The sequence below is a fragment of the Vanellus vanellus genome (assembly GCF_965231255.1).
Source record: "Vanellus vanellus genome assembly, chromosome: 1".
NCBI lineage: Eukaryota > Metazoa > Chordata > Aves > Charadriiformes > Charadriidae > Vanellus > Vanellus vanellus.
In genome coordinates, this window is record NC_138905.1 from 135,133,834 (window position 1) to 135,147,169 (window position 13,336).

The following is a 13,336-nucleotide window of genomic DNA, read 5'->3' on the forward strand; positions in this document are numbered from 1 at the left end:
TGGCAGGAATTGTTTGGTGTGGTGTGGCAGCAGGGGTGGCACAGGAATGTTCTTTACGCCGTGTGTTGGTACACTGCCTGGCCTGTCCCTCATACATAGTTTAGATTTTTGAACACAGACGCAGTATAAATTGCCATAGGACTAAGTGTGCAAAAATTACACAATATGCTGGAAAAGCTTCAGTGCTACAGAGGACCCGATGATTGCACCAGCTGAAAGTGTACATAAAAGGGTATATGCCTGACAACAACAGTCACTTACTGGATTATTCCAAATCTAATGCGGACTGTGTTTCTGGTGATTTGTTCCACGATCCTCTCGGACTGAAACTTAGAACCCATTAAGCAATACCCTGTAACATTCCCAATACCTCTTACATGTATACAGAGGTGTAATATTCATGACAGAGTTATCAAGGGAAGTGGAGTGTCGGCATAGTTGGATACAGAGAGCAAAACTTTGATCCCTTTGAGAGTTTTTTCCTTTCTTTAAGAAGAATCAGATTTCCTATGGTGTGGCAAACATGTTTGCATGATTGTTTTGTATTATGAATTTAGAGCATATTATTTACAAGAGTTATTCATGTGTATTTTACTTTACATACTCACAGGCACTGCATGTTTGGCATTGAATATTAGTATGGTGGCACTTCCTAACTGTGCATAATCAGTTCTGCAAATGATTCAGTTTTTCACTGGCAAGCTGAAAAATTCAGCATATAAGTCTGTGCTTAAAAACCTAAATAAAAGGTCTCATTTTTCCAAGGGGTTTTTGTCCTGCCAAACTGCTAAATTTTAAGCTTGTATTTTCACAGCATCACAGAATCACAGCATGGTCAGTGTTGGAAGGGACCTCTGGAGATCATCCAGTCCAACCCCCCTGCCAGAGCAGGGTCACCTACAGCAGGTTGCGCAGGACAGGCATCCAGGCGGGTTTTGAATGTCTCCAGAGTGGGAGACTCCACCACCTCTCTGGGCAGCCTGTGCCAGTGCTCTTCCACCCTCAAAGGAAAGAAGTTCCTCCTCATGTTAAGATGGAACTTCCCATGTTCAAGTTTGTGCCCGTTACCTCTTGTCCTATCACTGGGCACCATTGAAAAAAGACTGTTCCGATCCCCCTGGCACCCTCCCCTTAGCTATTTATAAACATTAATAAGATCCCCCCTCAATCTTCTTTTCTCCAGACTAAAAACACCCAGGTCCCTCAGCCTTTCCTCATAAGAGAGATGCTCCAGTTCCCTAATCATCTTTGTAGTCCTTTGCTGAACCCTCTCATTTAATCGTAGTTCACTTGAAACACACTTCTTTTTCCCCAGAAATGATATTTCTCTGTTTGTTCAAGAGATGTTAAGAATATCTAGCATAATTACTTTTGTGACCTTCTAACTTTAAATTGTTTCATATTAGAATTTTGTATAAGTTGTGCTCATGGGAAGTTGTTCCATATGGTATGTAATTTTTTGCTGTTCTTATTTTTTACACTCAGAAATCAATAAGATACTAAAATAAAAAAATAGCATTCCCATTCAGACACTGCACATGCATTTCAGCCGTGAGGCAGAACAGGCAGAACAGTCAGGCAGGGCAAACAACTGATTTGTGGTAAATGTGTTATTTCAAATAAAGAATGATTTAGGACCAAAGTGGAAAGGAGATAAGCTTTTTCTTTGTATACAGTGTATCTACAGTTAAAGATTTCTTGTTTAATTGTAGACTTGTGAGTGCAAATGAATTCCACTTAATAATATTCGTGTTCTTTTTTCTGGTAATAATTGATTTAAAGAAAGATCAGAGAGAGAGCAAAAACAGTTAGACTTGCAGAAGCCTTCAGTTCCTGCTATACCTCCGAAGAAACCTCGGCCACCCAAAGCAAACTCTGTGAATAGACCTGGTACCTTGCCCCCGAGACGACCAGAAAGACCAGTTGTGCCTGTGACTCATACAAGGTATTGCTTTTCTCTGTCCAGTGCTTTTGGGATTAGCGGAAAAAACACACATTTAAAGAACTTAGATTTCACAATTTATTTCACAGTAAACTGTATTTAAACAACAGTGTAAAGAAAAGACAAAAGAAAAGCCTTCTAGTCATCTGGCTGGATCATCACTATCTTCTCAAGAATAACAGTCTTAGACTGTTCATTACTAATTCATTTCTACTGATGAGCGCACCGTTAACTGCAACGTCATAGTTTCCACTGCAGAGTACGTGGGAAATATCTGCATCAGTATGTTGCGCTGATGTTGACTTTCTCAGTTTAACTCAAATTATTCTAGCTTAGCCATGACACTAAGTCAGCACAACAGCTTGGATTGTACTGAGGAACAGCATTAGACAATGCACATTTCAAATACTGTCGGCTTGGCTTCAGTCTGTTTTCTTTGATCGTTTTAAATCAATTTTTAGCAAAATACATGTGCCTGCATAGAATGTTCTTTAAGCTGGTGCCACTGCAGAATACTGCTGTCAAGTATTTATAATCTAATGTTGGTTGTTATTCTATGGTTAAAGGATGCTCTTTACCAGAGGTGGTTACAGCCTTTGAGGAGCACCGAGAAACTGGACTTGCCAACACAATTCCATTTAATCTCTGCTAGAGCTTGGAAAAGCAGAGGTTGCAGAAATTAAAGGCCTTGCCTGCAGTACTAATCAAGTCTGGATGGCAACATTAGTCATCGGCACCTGTGTTGTGCACTGTAGACTTCCTTTATGCATAGTGGATAGAAATAGGTGAAAACCAGAAAAAACTAGTTGCCTAAAATGGGCAAGCTGCACGTCTTACAGCGAGAATATAGGCATAGAAATAATTTTACTATTGTACTGTTAGAAAAATTAGCTGCCATTGAACTACTGGAGTTCAAGTATACTAATTAAATACCAGAAGGGAGTATAGGGTAGAGTGGAATAAAATCGAAAACCTAGACATTGATTCCCCTCATTCCTCTGCATATGGTCCATTAAACAAATGTGGTCAGTGTGAAATCTGAGACACATAAAATAAAAAAAGGGTGCCTGCCTTGTGCTGCCAGTTTCATCTTACTGAAGTGCTTTGGCTGTGCATCTCTGAGAACTTACCCTTCTATCCAGGTGCTACTGCCACAGCTTCCTTTGGACTTCTTGGCTTTGAACATGCTTGCCCTGTGGTTCCAAATTCTAGTCCACACCTGCTGGTCACTTGGACATGCTTGGAAAAGCAAGAATTTGCTACGACCTCTAGATTTAGCTAAGTGATGTCTTCTTGGCAAGACCTATACATACCCCAGTGTTCAGTTCTCTGGCTAGGCATGCAACGGGGTAGCAATTCTTTTGTTCTGTCCTTTGCCTGGAATATTTTAAACATATTATAAGTAAGTACTTTAAACATTTAGAGTTGTGGAGAGGTGTTTTATTGCTCTTCGGTTTTCGTTTTTTCTAAGTAAAAAATTGCATAAATCATGCATTTTTAAAGGTATTTTAGGTTTCATGTTAACAAAGTGAAAAAGCAGATGTAAACAGTAACCCTGTTATGTTCTTAATTGTCCAAACTCTGCTATGTCTAGCACAGAGAAAAATGCTCTGTTCTTTTTATTCTAATATTATTATATTTGAAAGAATTTTACTTGTAACAGTAGTTAGATTAAAACTTAGAAGGAAAGGTGATTTTTAAGGTGGTGATAATGTATGTTGACGATCCCAGTGCTAGCAGTTTCCCTATGCATTTCTTTATCAGCTAATTCAAATTAATTGATTTATCTCATGTAGCTGTTCTGCCTGGTAAGCTCTGACTTGTAAGGGTGTCTTATAGGAAGCCGGCAGAAGGTTCACGTAATGAAATAATGCATGGAATAGACTTTGAATTGCTTGAATAATTAAGAAATGTGAAACTTCAAATGGAAGCAGTCACTTCAATAAAGGTGTTTTGTTTTTAAATCGGTTCAGTTTAATAAGATAGTAATAAGATAGATAAGTAAATATTTTTAAGACCCACTGGTATCCATTTCCACAATCTGAAAAACCTAAAGCAATTTGAATAAAAATTGAACCAGCAGAATTTTTGCTGACCTGTCCCGGTTTAACCCCTGTGGGCAGCTCAGCCCCACCCCGCCGCTCACTCACTCCCCCACAGTGGGATGGGGGTGAGAATTGGAATGGCAAAAGTGAGAAAACCCGTGGGTTGAGATAAAGACAGGTAAACAGATAAAGCAAATGCTGCGTGTTCAAGCAAAGCAAAATAAGGAGTTCATTCTCTACTTCCCATGGGCAGGCAGGTGTTCAGCCATTCCCAGGAAAGCAGTGCTACATCACATGTAGTGGTGACTTGGGAAGACAAATGCCGTAACTCCAAACGTTCCCCTCTTCCTCCTTCTTCCTCCAGCTTTTATTGCTGAGCATGAAGTTGTATAACATGGGATATCCCTTTGGTCAGTTGGGGTCACCTGTCCCGCCTCTGTCCCCTTCCAGCTTCTTGTGCCCCCCCCAGCATACTCACTGTTGGGTCAATGTGAGAAACAGAGACTGCCTTGACACTGTGTAAGCACTGGTTAGCAATAACCAAAACACCCGTTAACTCTATCCCAGCCAAAACCAGTATGTGATCCTAGGGGGAAAAATTGCTGTAGTTATAAAGTGAGTCTCATGAGATTTCTGTGGCAGCTGCTGAGCAGAAGAGGGTTTTTTTCTGTTCTGAGTAAGTGGCTTGCATGTTATGCATCTCACTGACTTTGTGGTGATGACTGTTTTTCCATTTAAATATACTCCTCCTTCCTTGAAGGCAGGTCAGGGCTTCGAGGGCAACAGGAGAGACAAAAACCATGTGGGCCTGAGAATAGCTGTCAATTTGCTCCAAAGGCTTCACAGCTTATTTAGACATACCTGTGATTATACCATTTACCGATGAGTCAACTCTCTGGAGTAGGCAAGCCATAAAGACCTACAGAAAGTGCATTTTTACAATCGGTCTAAACCAATCTGTGTCCATGCTGCTGCTAACAGGGGCAGGTTCCCTCTCCTGGCAGCCCGTTCCCACAGCCTCCCTTATGTTAGCACCAGCATTTGTGCAGCCATTCAGCCATATGGGTCAGGGAGTTGCTCCAGATGGCAATTAATCAGTTTGCAGGGGGATTTCTATTAGTGTGGGGTTTCTTTCAGGCTGATAATTTGTCTGATCAAGCTGACAGCCTATCTGCATGGGCACGAGTGGAGGGAGGGAGATACTGTGACCAAGAAGGCATGGCTCCACTCCTTTCACAACAGTATGGATGTAGATTACCATAATAAGCCTGTTGATTCTTTTGACAACAGAGTTGGGTTTTTTGGGGGGGTTGATGTCATATATCTTGGTACCTTTTATAGTCAAATGGTAAATGTTGTGACTTTCAGTCCTAAATCACACCATCCTAAGAATCTCCTCTGAAACTGTACTCACGCATTTCCTAGAGTGCTTCCAACTCAGACGGTGCTCTCAGTTTCTGGAAAATATACATGTGCAAAACAGAGTACATAGTCAGATGCTCAGTGGCCCTTTCAGCCAAGAAACTATGCATAGTTTCTTATAGATTTACAAATATATAGCCAATTTTTAAAAGAAAGTTAAAGACCAAAAGATAAGAAAACAAATTGATTAGGTAGATCACTGGGAGAATGACCTTATTAATCATCTCACCAATTAATACATTTTTCTAGGATCGTGTTAAATTTCTTCTGTTTTCTTCATGGTGCAGCCTGCCTGCCGTATTGATAGCTGTGTAGGACTAGTTTGTTTTTCAGGTCATAAACTGGTTGTCTATCTTTCATAGAATACTTGTCACCCTACCACAGTGTTTAACTGGATGTATGTTCACTTAATCTGTGACTTCCTCTGTTTTTTAACACAAATTTTCAGGCTCTATAACACAGCCTTCCTGAAGTCTGTAATAGGGTTTCCAGCCACTTTGTGTTTTGCTCATATACTGCTGCCATGAGTTGAGGTTCAGGCCATCTGTCATCGGCGTATGGCATCAAAAGCAGAGACAAATGAAAAAATCAACGAGATTCAGGAGCTCACTATGTATTTTCAGTCAGCGGCTAATTACTGCTGTTCATAGAAATGCACATCTGCCTGGGTTGTTTCAGGGACAGATCTATATTTTTACCCATAATTTGGGTACCTTATGTATATCACAAATGTTACAGCGCTACACTGAGAATAGTGATTGTGGAAAAACTATGATATTTGTTAGTTGACCTGGTAATCATGGTAATTATTGCATTAATTGAACAGTTGTTAGCACAGTAAATGTCACAGGGATTTGTCTGTGTGACCTGTGCAATGCCAAGCTACTCGCTTACCAATGGCTCATTTTTAATTAATTGTTTCAATAGCCAGATTATTTTAGTAAACTTAAGTAGTTGTGGGATATAAAGTTCTACGAAGAAAGAATAATCATGTTGCTTATATTTGAGCTCCTGTCTGGTTTAAAAATAATTCCTCTGTATGAAGTATCACAACTCTTGACACTTGCCTATTCCAAAGACATTTTCAGACAGACTAAGTGATATTGTTTCTTTGGACCTGTGGAAGCAATATTCATAGTCTAATCTCATAAGCAGCATGCGTAAATAAATAAAGATCTTCTTTAGGTGGAAGAGCTGCATTTATGAGTAAATACTAGGAACCACTGCAAGGCACAATGCTAATTGGAGGTTCTCTCCCTTTCTGCAGTATTCTAGATCACCCATCGGTGTAGTTTATGGAAGCCAATTAATTAGAAACAATTACAAATAAGATGCTGAAGGATGTCCCTTTGCCCTTATATTTCCTTGGTGTTGAGATGCTGTGAACATCTGAAGAATTATTCAGGACGCTACGGTGTCTAAAATAGGCTTTTTTGACAGGTGTTAAGGAGAAATGAGATAAGGTTAATCCATACAGCATGTCTACTTACTGGAGATTGCTCTCTCTGACATATTGCTATTACTCTGGTGCTACAAAGGAAGAATATTTTCCTCTCTCATTATTAATTGCAAGTTAACTACCAATTTACTGTAACCCACAAAAACTCCAATAAAATATCTCCTCTTCTTGATCCAAATGTAGGAGTGATAGTCCAAAAGTGGAATTAGTGGGCAGTACAGTATCCGGCACTCTAGAGAAAGACTCCTCTGAAAGAAGCAATGACATCGGTAAGTTATAGTGCTTTTTATAGTTTGCCTACGAAATGTATAGTGTAAATCTCTGCTTTTTAGTGACTTTGTTATGATCCAAAAGGCAGATTGAGGATTTGGCAATGAATGTGAGTGCATTTATATCAAATTTTAACTGTAGAATCGAAGGATCATTTCTGCTTTACTTAAAAAAGTTTTGTTGGGGTTTTCTGTTAAAAAAATAAATTTTAAAAGGAAATATGGAATGGTGAGCTATTTTGAATAGGAGGGCTTTTGTTATTTATGTTTGAAAGTCTGAAACAAGTGAGAAGGACAATGATAATAAGTCATACTTATTTAACAGATGTAATATTAGTGCTGCCATATTTTTAATGCTGCAAAAGATTGTGGGTTTGGTGCAGTTAGTAATCTTTACACTTTCCAATACAAAAGAATAGAGACCCAATTGAGGCCAATTTGGATAAATTTTACCGCAAACACCAATTAAAAGCAGTCTAAAGTTCTCTTGAAAATAATAAATTATGTTCCTGCAACACAAACAGTTTAATCGGGAAATCACCTGGAAAGGAGTAATGGTAAGTGATTTTTCTGTCTTCTCTCACCCTCCTTCCTTCTCAAGTTGGCAGTGCAGGAGAGATGTTTGCCGGGGTGGGTGCTGCAGTAAGTGGCACTTGGAAAGCAAGGTGCTCTGACTCTTGTCCCAGGGCTGTAAGCAAACGCCGCGACAGCCATCTTCTACCTCTACTTAGAAATACGCCAGCAACAGCTGCTGCCGTCGCTCTCCTCCGCAGTTGCAGCTGTGCCGTGAGAGATCTGTTTTGATAAAAGGCAGAACCAGGGTACCCTGAATGTGTAAGCATTACTACCTTTCACTGGCGGCGTTAAATGTTATTTCGGTGTGGTGGTTTCTACCCAGACTGCTTTATTAGTGAAACATTTCTGTAAAATAGTATACTTTCAAGAGCCAAACCTGCCTTTTCTTCGGACTTGAAAGCAGAGCTTTAAGTTACAAATGGATTTTTTGCAATGTAGCAATAAAATGCTAAATTGATTTCACATAGGTTTATGAGCTTTTCAGCATCCATATGTCTGCTTTTTTTTAACCTTCTGCTGTTGCTATGGTTTATGATAGTAACATTCTTCTGGAGAAGCAAGTAGTGTGTTTGTCCCAGATTTTCATTTGGGATAAACATGGAAAGCTAGAAGCTTGTGATAAATTGCATGAACGTTTTAATTCTAGAGATTAATAATAAGGAACGGTATGGAAATGCAGTCAAATTCTACCATTAAGTGTTTGTTACCTGTGTTTACAAATTTGCTTCAAAACATGTAAATCTTGGCTCACTTGAAAGAGAAAACTATGGCTGCAAATAGCATATAGTGGTGTGATGGAGGTAAACTTTTTTAATCCTTGCGCTGGTTTCCTTGGAATCACTATCAGGATAAAAGCTTAGATTGTTTTGTATTTTTTCTGGGGTTAGGTTGTTTTTTTTTAACAACCTATTTGATATATAATAATTTTTGTTCATTTCCAGAACTTAGGCTTAGGTGGGGTTTTTTTTTTTGGTTTGGGTTGTTGGTTTGTTTTTTTTTTTTTTAATGGATAATAGGACCCAACAAGAATCCATAAACCAAACCACACACATGTTGCAAAGTATTTAGCTGATGACCTCCTGTTACCACTAATAAGGGGAACCTACTGAGACCAAGGATAAAATAGTGTGAATACTTAGACAAGTATAACTTGATAGGGTCAAACCAGAATGGTATTTACAAGGGCAAATCATGTCATTCTAGCCTGTTAGACAACTTATTAGAAGAAAAAAATAAATAAATTATGATTTTGGAATGAAAGTGGACCCAAAGATCATAACTGTTATAAATTTTCAGGTCGTTTTTGACAGGTCATGTGAAATATTGTTAAAGAGCCTTTTATTGTTCAGCAGCCTTTTAAGAGAGGGTAGAGCAATAAATTAAAACTTAATAAGCCAAAACAGTTCACAGTGGATTAATGTCTTTTACTATGAGGAGAGGTTTGGAGTTCAGGACAGTTTATTGGGCAGTGTAATTGGAAAGATTTATGATAAATGTGTTAGATTTTTTTATTTATTTACAAAGAGAACAATGGGTTTGAGAAATCTTGTGGCTAAATGAGTTATTAGTAAAAATGATGTATGACTGAGTGGAGTTGTCCAGTGTATTCCAAAACAATAGTGGATTGGGCAGTGTGAGTCCAGATCATATTTAGCTATGATATGTGTTACCTGTGTTGCCCCAGGGTCAGTACTCTGGGGGGGGTGCAGCCTCAGCTTCTCCAAGGTTCATCCTTCCAGTCAAAATGGATCCGATTAAATCTACCATTTGATGTGTTTTCAGTAATCCAAATTTACACAATGAATGAGAGTGGACCTATGTGACAGACAAGGTGGGGCTTAGCAGTAGCCTTTGAAGAAAATGGAAGTTAAATGGCCTTTGCAGCAGCTCGGGTGTATGATCATTCTGGTTATTGGGCTCTTCTATTCCTCCGTTAGCCCCAGTGCCATTCCCGAGCACTCAGAGCTCTTGGGGAGGACAGAGGAAAAAGCAGCAGTCAGTTGCAAGTTGCCTCACCGTCTTTCATGCTTATGCTAATTACTGATGGTGAATCGTGGACTGAAAATGAATAATACAGCACTCTTCTGGCTTTTTTGCGCTAGCGATGCTAACCTGGACAATGGCTGTCGCTTTCTCAGTCCTACAGCCAGTCTAAAGCTCTTGTTCTTTCATTCAAAGCAGAGATGTACAAAAGCACTGGAGAGACAGTTTTGGTTATAAAAGCAAACCATACTAAAGCTGGATGGAGAGCAGTTTTCTGTTCTGTGAAAACTTTTTAAGGATTTCTAAGTTGGTTTCTTTTCTTCATTATGAGACCAAAACCTTTACCTCTTGTACAGGGTCCTTCCCTATGCCATCTCCCAAAAAACAAACAAGTGTTCAGCAACAACAAAATCAGTAATTCCATCAACAGTTAAGAAGCAATATGCAGAGGGGAATTGGGGAATCCAGGTTCAAAACTTGTATTCTGTCTAGATCAGTGTGTTAAACATTGCTTGTTTCGGAAATGGCATTTTTATATTTATTTTCTAAAGTAATATTCCACCAGTGGATCAGTGTCATCTAGCCAGAAATCCCCACAACTTTAAAAACATTTGGTCAACTTTCCCGATCAGGAAAGTCACAAATGCTTGAGAAAGGCTGAGGTGCTATGTAATACTGTGCATAATATTCTGTCAGTCGCATATATAAAAAGTTCTTTTTATGTAGATGTTAGCGCATGGCTTGATTTCACTAGCATGTTCTGCAGAGTTGTGACTTGACATTTAAATTTCTTGATGATAATACAGCACTGATTACAATTCTGCAATCTGTACTGACAAGAGGGAGTCCTGTTCAGCAACATTACTGCTGATTGTAGATATAATGGCAGCTATTACTACTGTTGTTCATGCCTTTGCTCCTTTCCACAATCCTTACAAAAAAAAATTGGAAAACTAGCCTTCAGAATATATTATTTAAGAGGAACCATGCCCCATTCCTCCTCACTTTTGTTTTCTTTCTCCCTGTTTTCAGTGATGCCTTTACTTTCCTTTCCACACATCTTTCATCCAGCTTTTCCTATTTACATCTCTTTGCCATGGGTAACTCTTCTTCATTTCATGAGGGTAAGGCTTTTTTTTTCCATTTCTTTTCTGTCCTGTCTTTGCTTTAGTTGACGATGCATAACAAATACAAAAAGAAGTATTCTGTTGAACACCTAATGTATACATGGCTATTACAGATTTTTTTTTTTATTAGAAGTTGAAATTGAGTGTACTGTGACAGAAAATCTTGCACCATAGCACTGAAATGAGAAATCACTATAGTTTGTTTTATTGTACCGTAGGAAATTTTAGTGACCTAAGTGACATGTACAGTTTGCACGCACAGTTTGTCTATACTGTGGTTCTTACAGACAGATGGTGTCATCACAAAGTTTAATGCATATATTTCATTGCGATTTCCTTACAGGTTACAAAACAAAATATTTAGCAACACGCTAGGATGGTTCTCTAGTCTGAAAGAGGAAGAAAAAACCAACAAAACACAAGGTAGAAATTTGAAGAGCATTCACTGGCTCTCAGTGGAAAGTGCATGGTTACATCACCCAAGACTTTGTCTCCAGTATTGCTGTGGTTAAATCACAGCAGTTACATCTGTTGTAAAGTCTTATGTACCAACCACTGTTGTTGTTCATAAGCTACACTGAAAGTAAGCCCTATTCTACCAACAGAAGAGTAGTCCTCTGTAGAATTACATTGACTTCAACAGCTTAAATTAATGCCTTATTGCATAACTTGACCTTTTTTTTAGGTTATGTGTTTCTTTTTAATTTCATAAAGGATTGCTATATCTGAGGGCCAGTGCAATGACAGAAACATCTAGCACATATAATAGCTTACTCGATCAAAAACTAATGCTTCCAGAAATTACGGATTTATTCCAATTAATTATTGGTATTGAGTTATTTCTGCAAGTCAGGATTAATCCAGAGCCTTTTAACAATATATATACACACAGGCTTTGGAATCCTGCAATCCTGAAATAAGACCTGGCTATCCAAAATAGGCTTGGTTTGAAATCATCTAGTACTTAAAATCATATGGATTTAAGCTAAGTGATTTAAAGAATATGATTTAAAGAATAAGCCACAAAGAAATAAAAATAATGTAGCTGCTGTGGAAATGCTCAGTTAATCCACACAAGAAGCAGTTTCTGTGCTTTGCAAAAAGACTGCGCTGCACAGGCGCTTCACACACAGAGCCAAGCGGACGCATCTTTCCAATGTTTTTCCTGGCTCTATGCATTTTGCATAGTATTTATGAAAGCAGTTAATAATCTTCATCAGTGCTAATGTAAGGCACATATGGCTTCATTGATTCCTGCTGAAACATATAGTGTCGGTGTGAATTTTCTTAAGAGATTCCCTGAAAGCTGGTTAACGTGAGCCCATTTTTCAGCATTTCCTCAGACTTTAGTCTTCAGAGCATTTGCTGGAGGATGATGGAGTACTGGCAGAACTCACATTATCTACTGTACTCTTTTTCTGTCCCTCCCTGCAAGCCTGGTGCTAACTTGCCTGGAAGGATAGTTAAAAATACCTTACTTGAACAATTAAACGATTAAACAAACAATTAAAAAAAATCCTCAGTATATCGTGTTTCCTTGAGTTGCATTTGCGGTTGTTCTAGAGCTGTTACGTGCTCATATTTATTAGGAGAGGTGATTGCTGTGCCTCTGAGTGGAAGAAAAAGTGATCTAATAAGATTTGGCCCACACTAGGGAAAAAGACGGAGAATCTTTCCAGTAAAACGTTGTAGAATGGAGTGGGTTTGTCTTTAAATCACAGGCTGTTATACTGTGAGACATTATAATTATTTTGCCTGAAGACACAGAGTAAAAGTTGGAGAAAAGAAAATACTGGTAAATATATGGGTTGGAGGACAAAATGTGACTCATATAATGAGGACTGAAATCTGCCTACATCGGTTATTTCTTTTTATGCCGCTGTTCATGGTCATTTTAATACAGCGAAGCAAAGGAGCAGAATTACCCAACTGGGTTAAGTTGTAATATTTATGTCAATGAATGAAAATCACCTATAAACATAGTTTTGAATTGTAAATACTGTCATCAGGGATATGTTAATGGTCCGTTACGTAAATTAATTAGGTCTCTTGCTCCAGAGGGTCCAGAAAAAGGCAGTAAACCAGAAATTTAAATCGTTCTCCATGTGTGTCAAGTTGAGGTGCCTGAAAGCAGGATATCTATTTCTTCTAGCTCAGTTTTCTTGACCTTTCAGTTCTTTCTTGGCATCTTCTGAATCGTTAAAAATAAAATCCTTATGAGGGCACTGGCAAGTGGTTAAGCAAAGCTCATTATGGCAGCTTTCTACATTTAGCTATTAAAGAGATAAAAGTCGGGATTGAAATGGGAGAGGATAATTGTATGCTTTAGGAAAAGTGGCTGTCCAGTGACTGTGCTGGGAAGCCCGGTGAACCAAGCTGTTTCCCTCCAAAGCAAGGAACCATGCGGGCACGTCTCCCTGGCACATCGCTTTTACACTCCTGCACGCAGTAACCCTGCAGCCGGTGAGCCCTCCTGCTAAAAGTGTATTACCCAAATCTTAAAAAAGAGTCTG

The 13,336-nt window shown here is 38.8% G+C and overlaps 1 protein-coding gene across 1 annotated transcript in view; it reads left to right on the plus strand.

Annotated features, from left to right (window-relative positions):
- SH3KBP1 (SH3 domain containing kinase binding protein 1) overlaps nucleotides 1–13,336 on the plus strand; it is a 230,759-nt gene that overhangs the window by 204,096 nt on the left and 13,327 nt on the right. Inside the window, exons 13-14 of the mRNA XM_082499340.1 lie at nucleotides 1,783–1,945; nucleotides 7,052–7,137. Coding sequence (XP_082355466.1) covers nucleotides 1,783–1,945; nucleotides 7,052–7,137 — 249 coding nt within the window. The remainder of the gene's footprint in view (nucleotides 1–1,782; nucleotides 1,946–7,051; nucleotides 7,138–13,336) is intronic.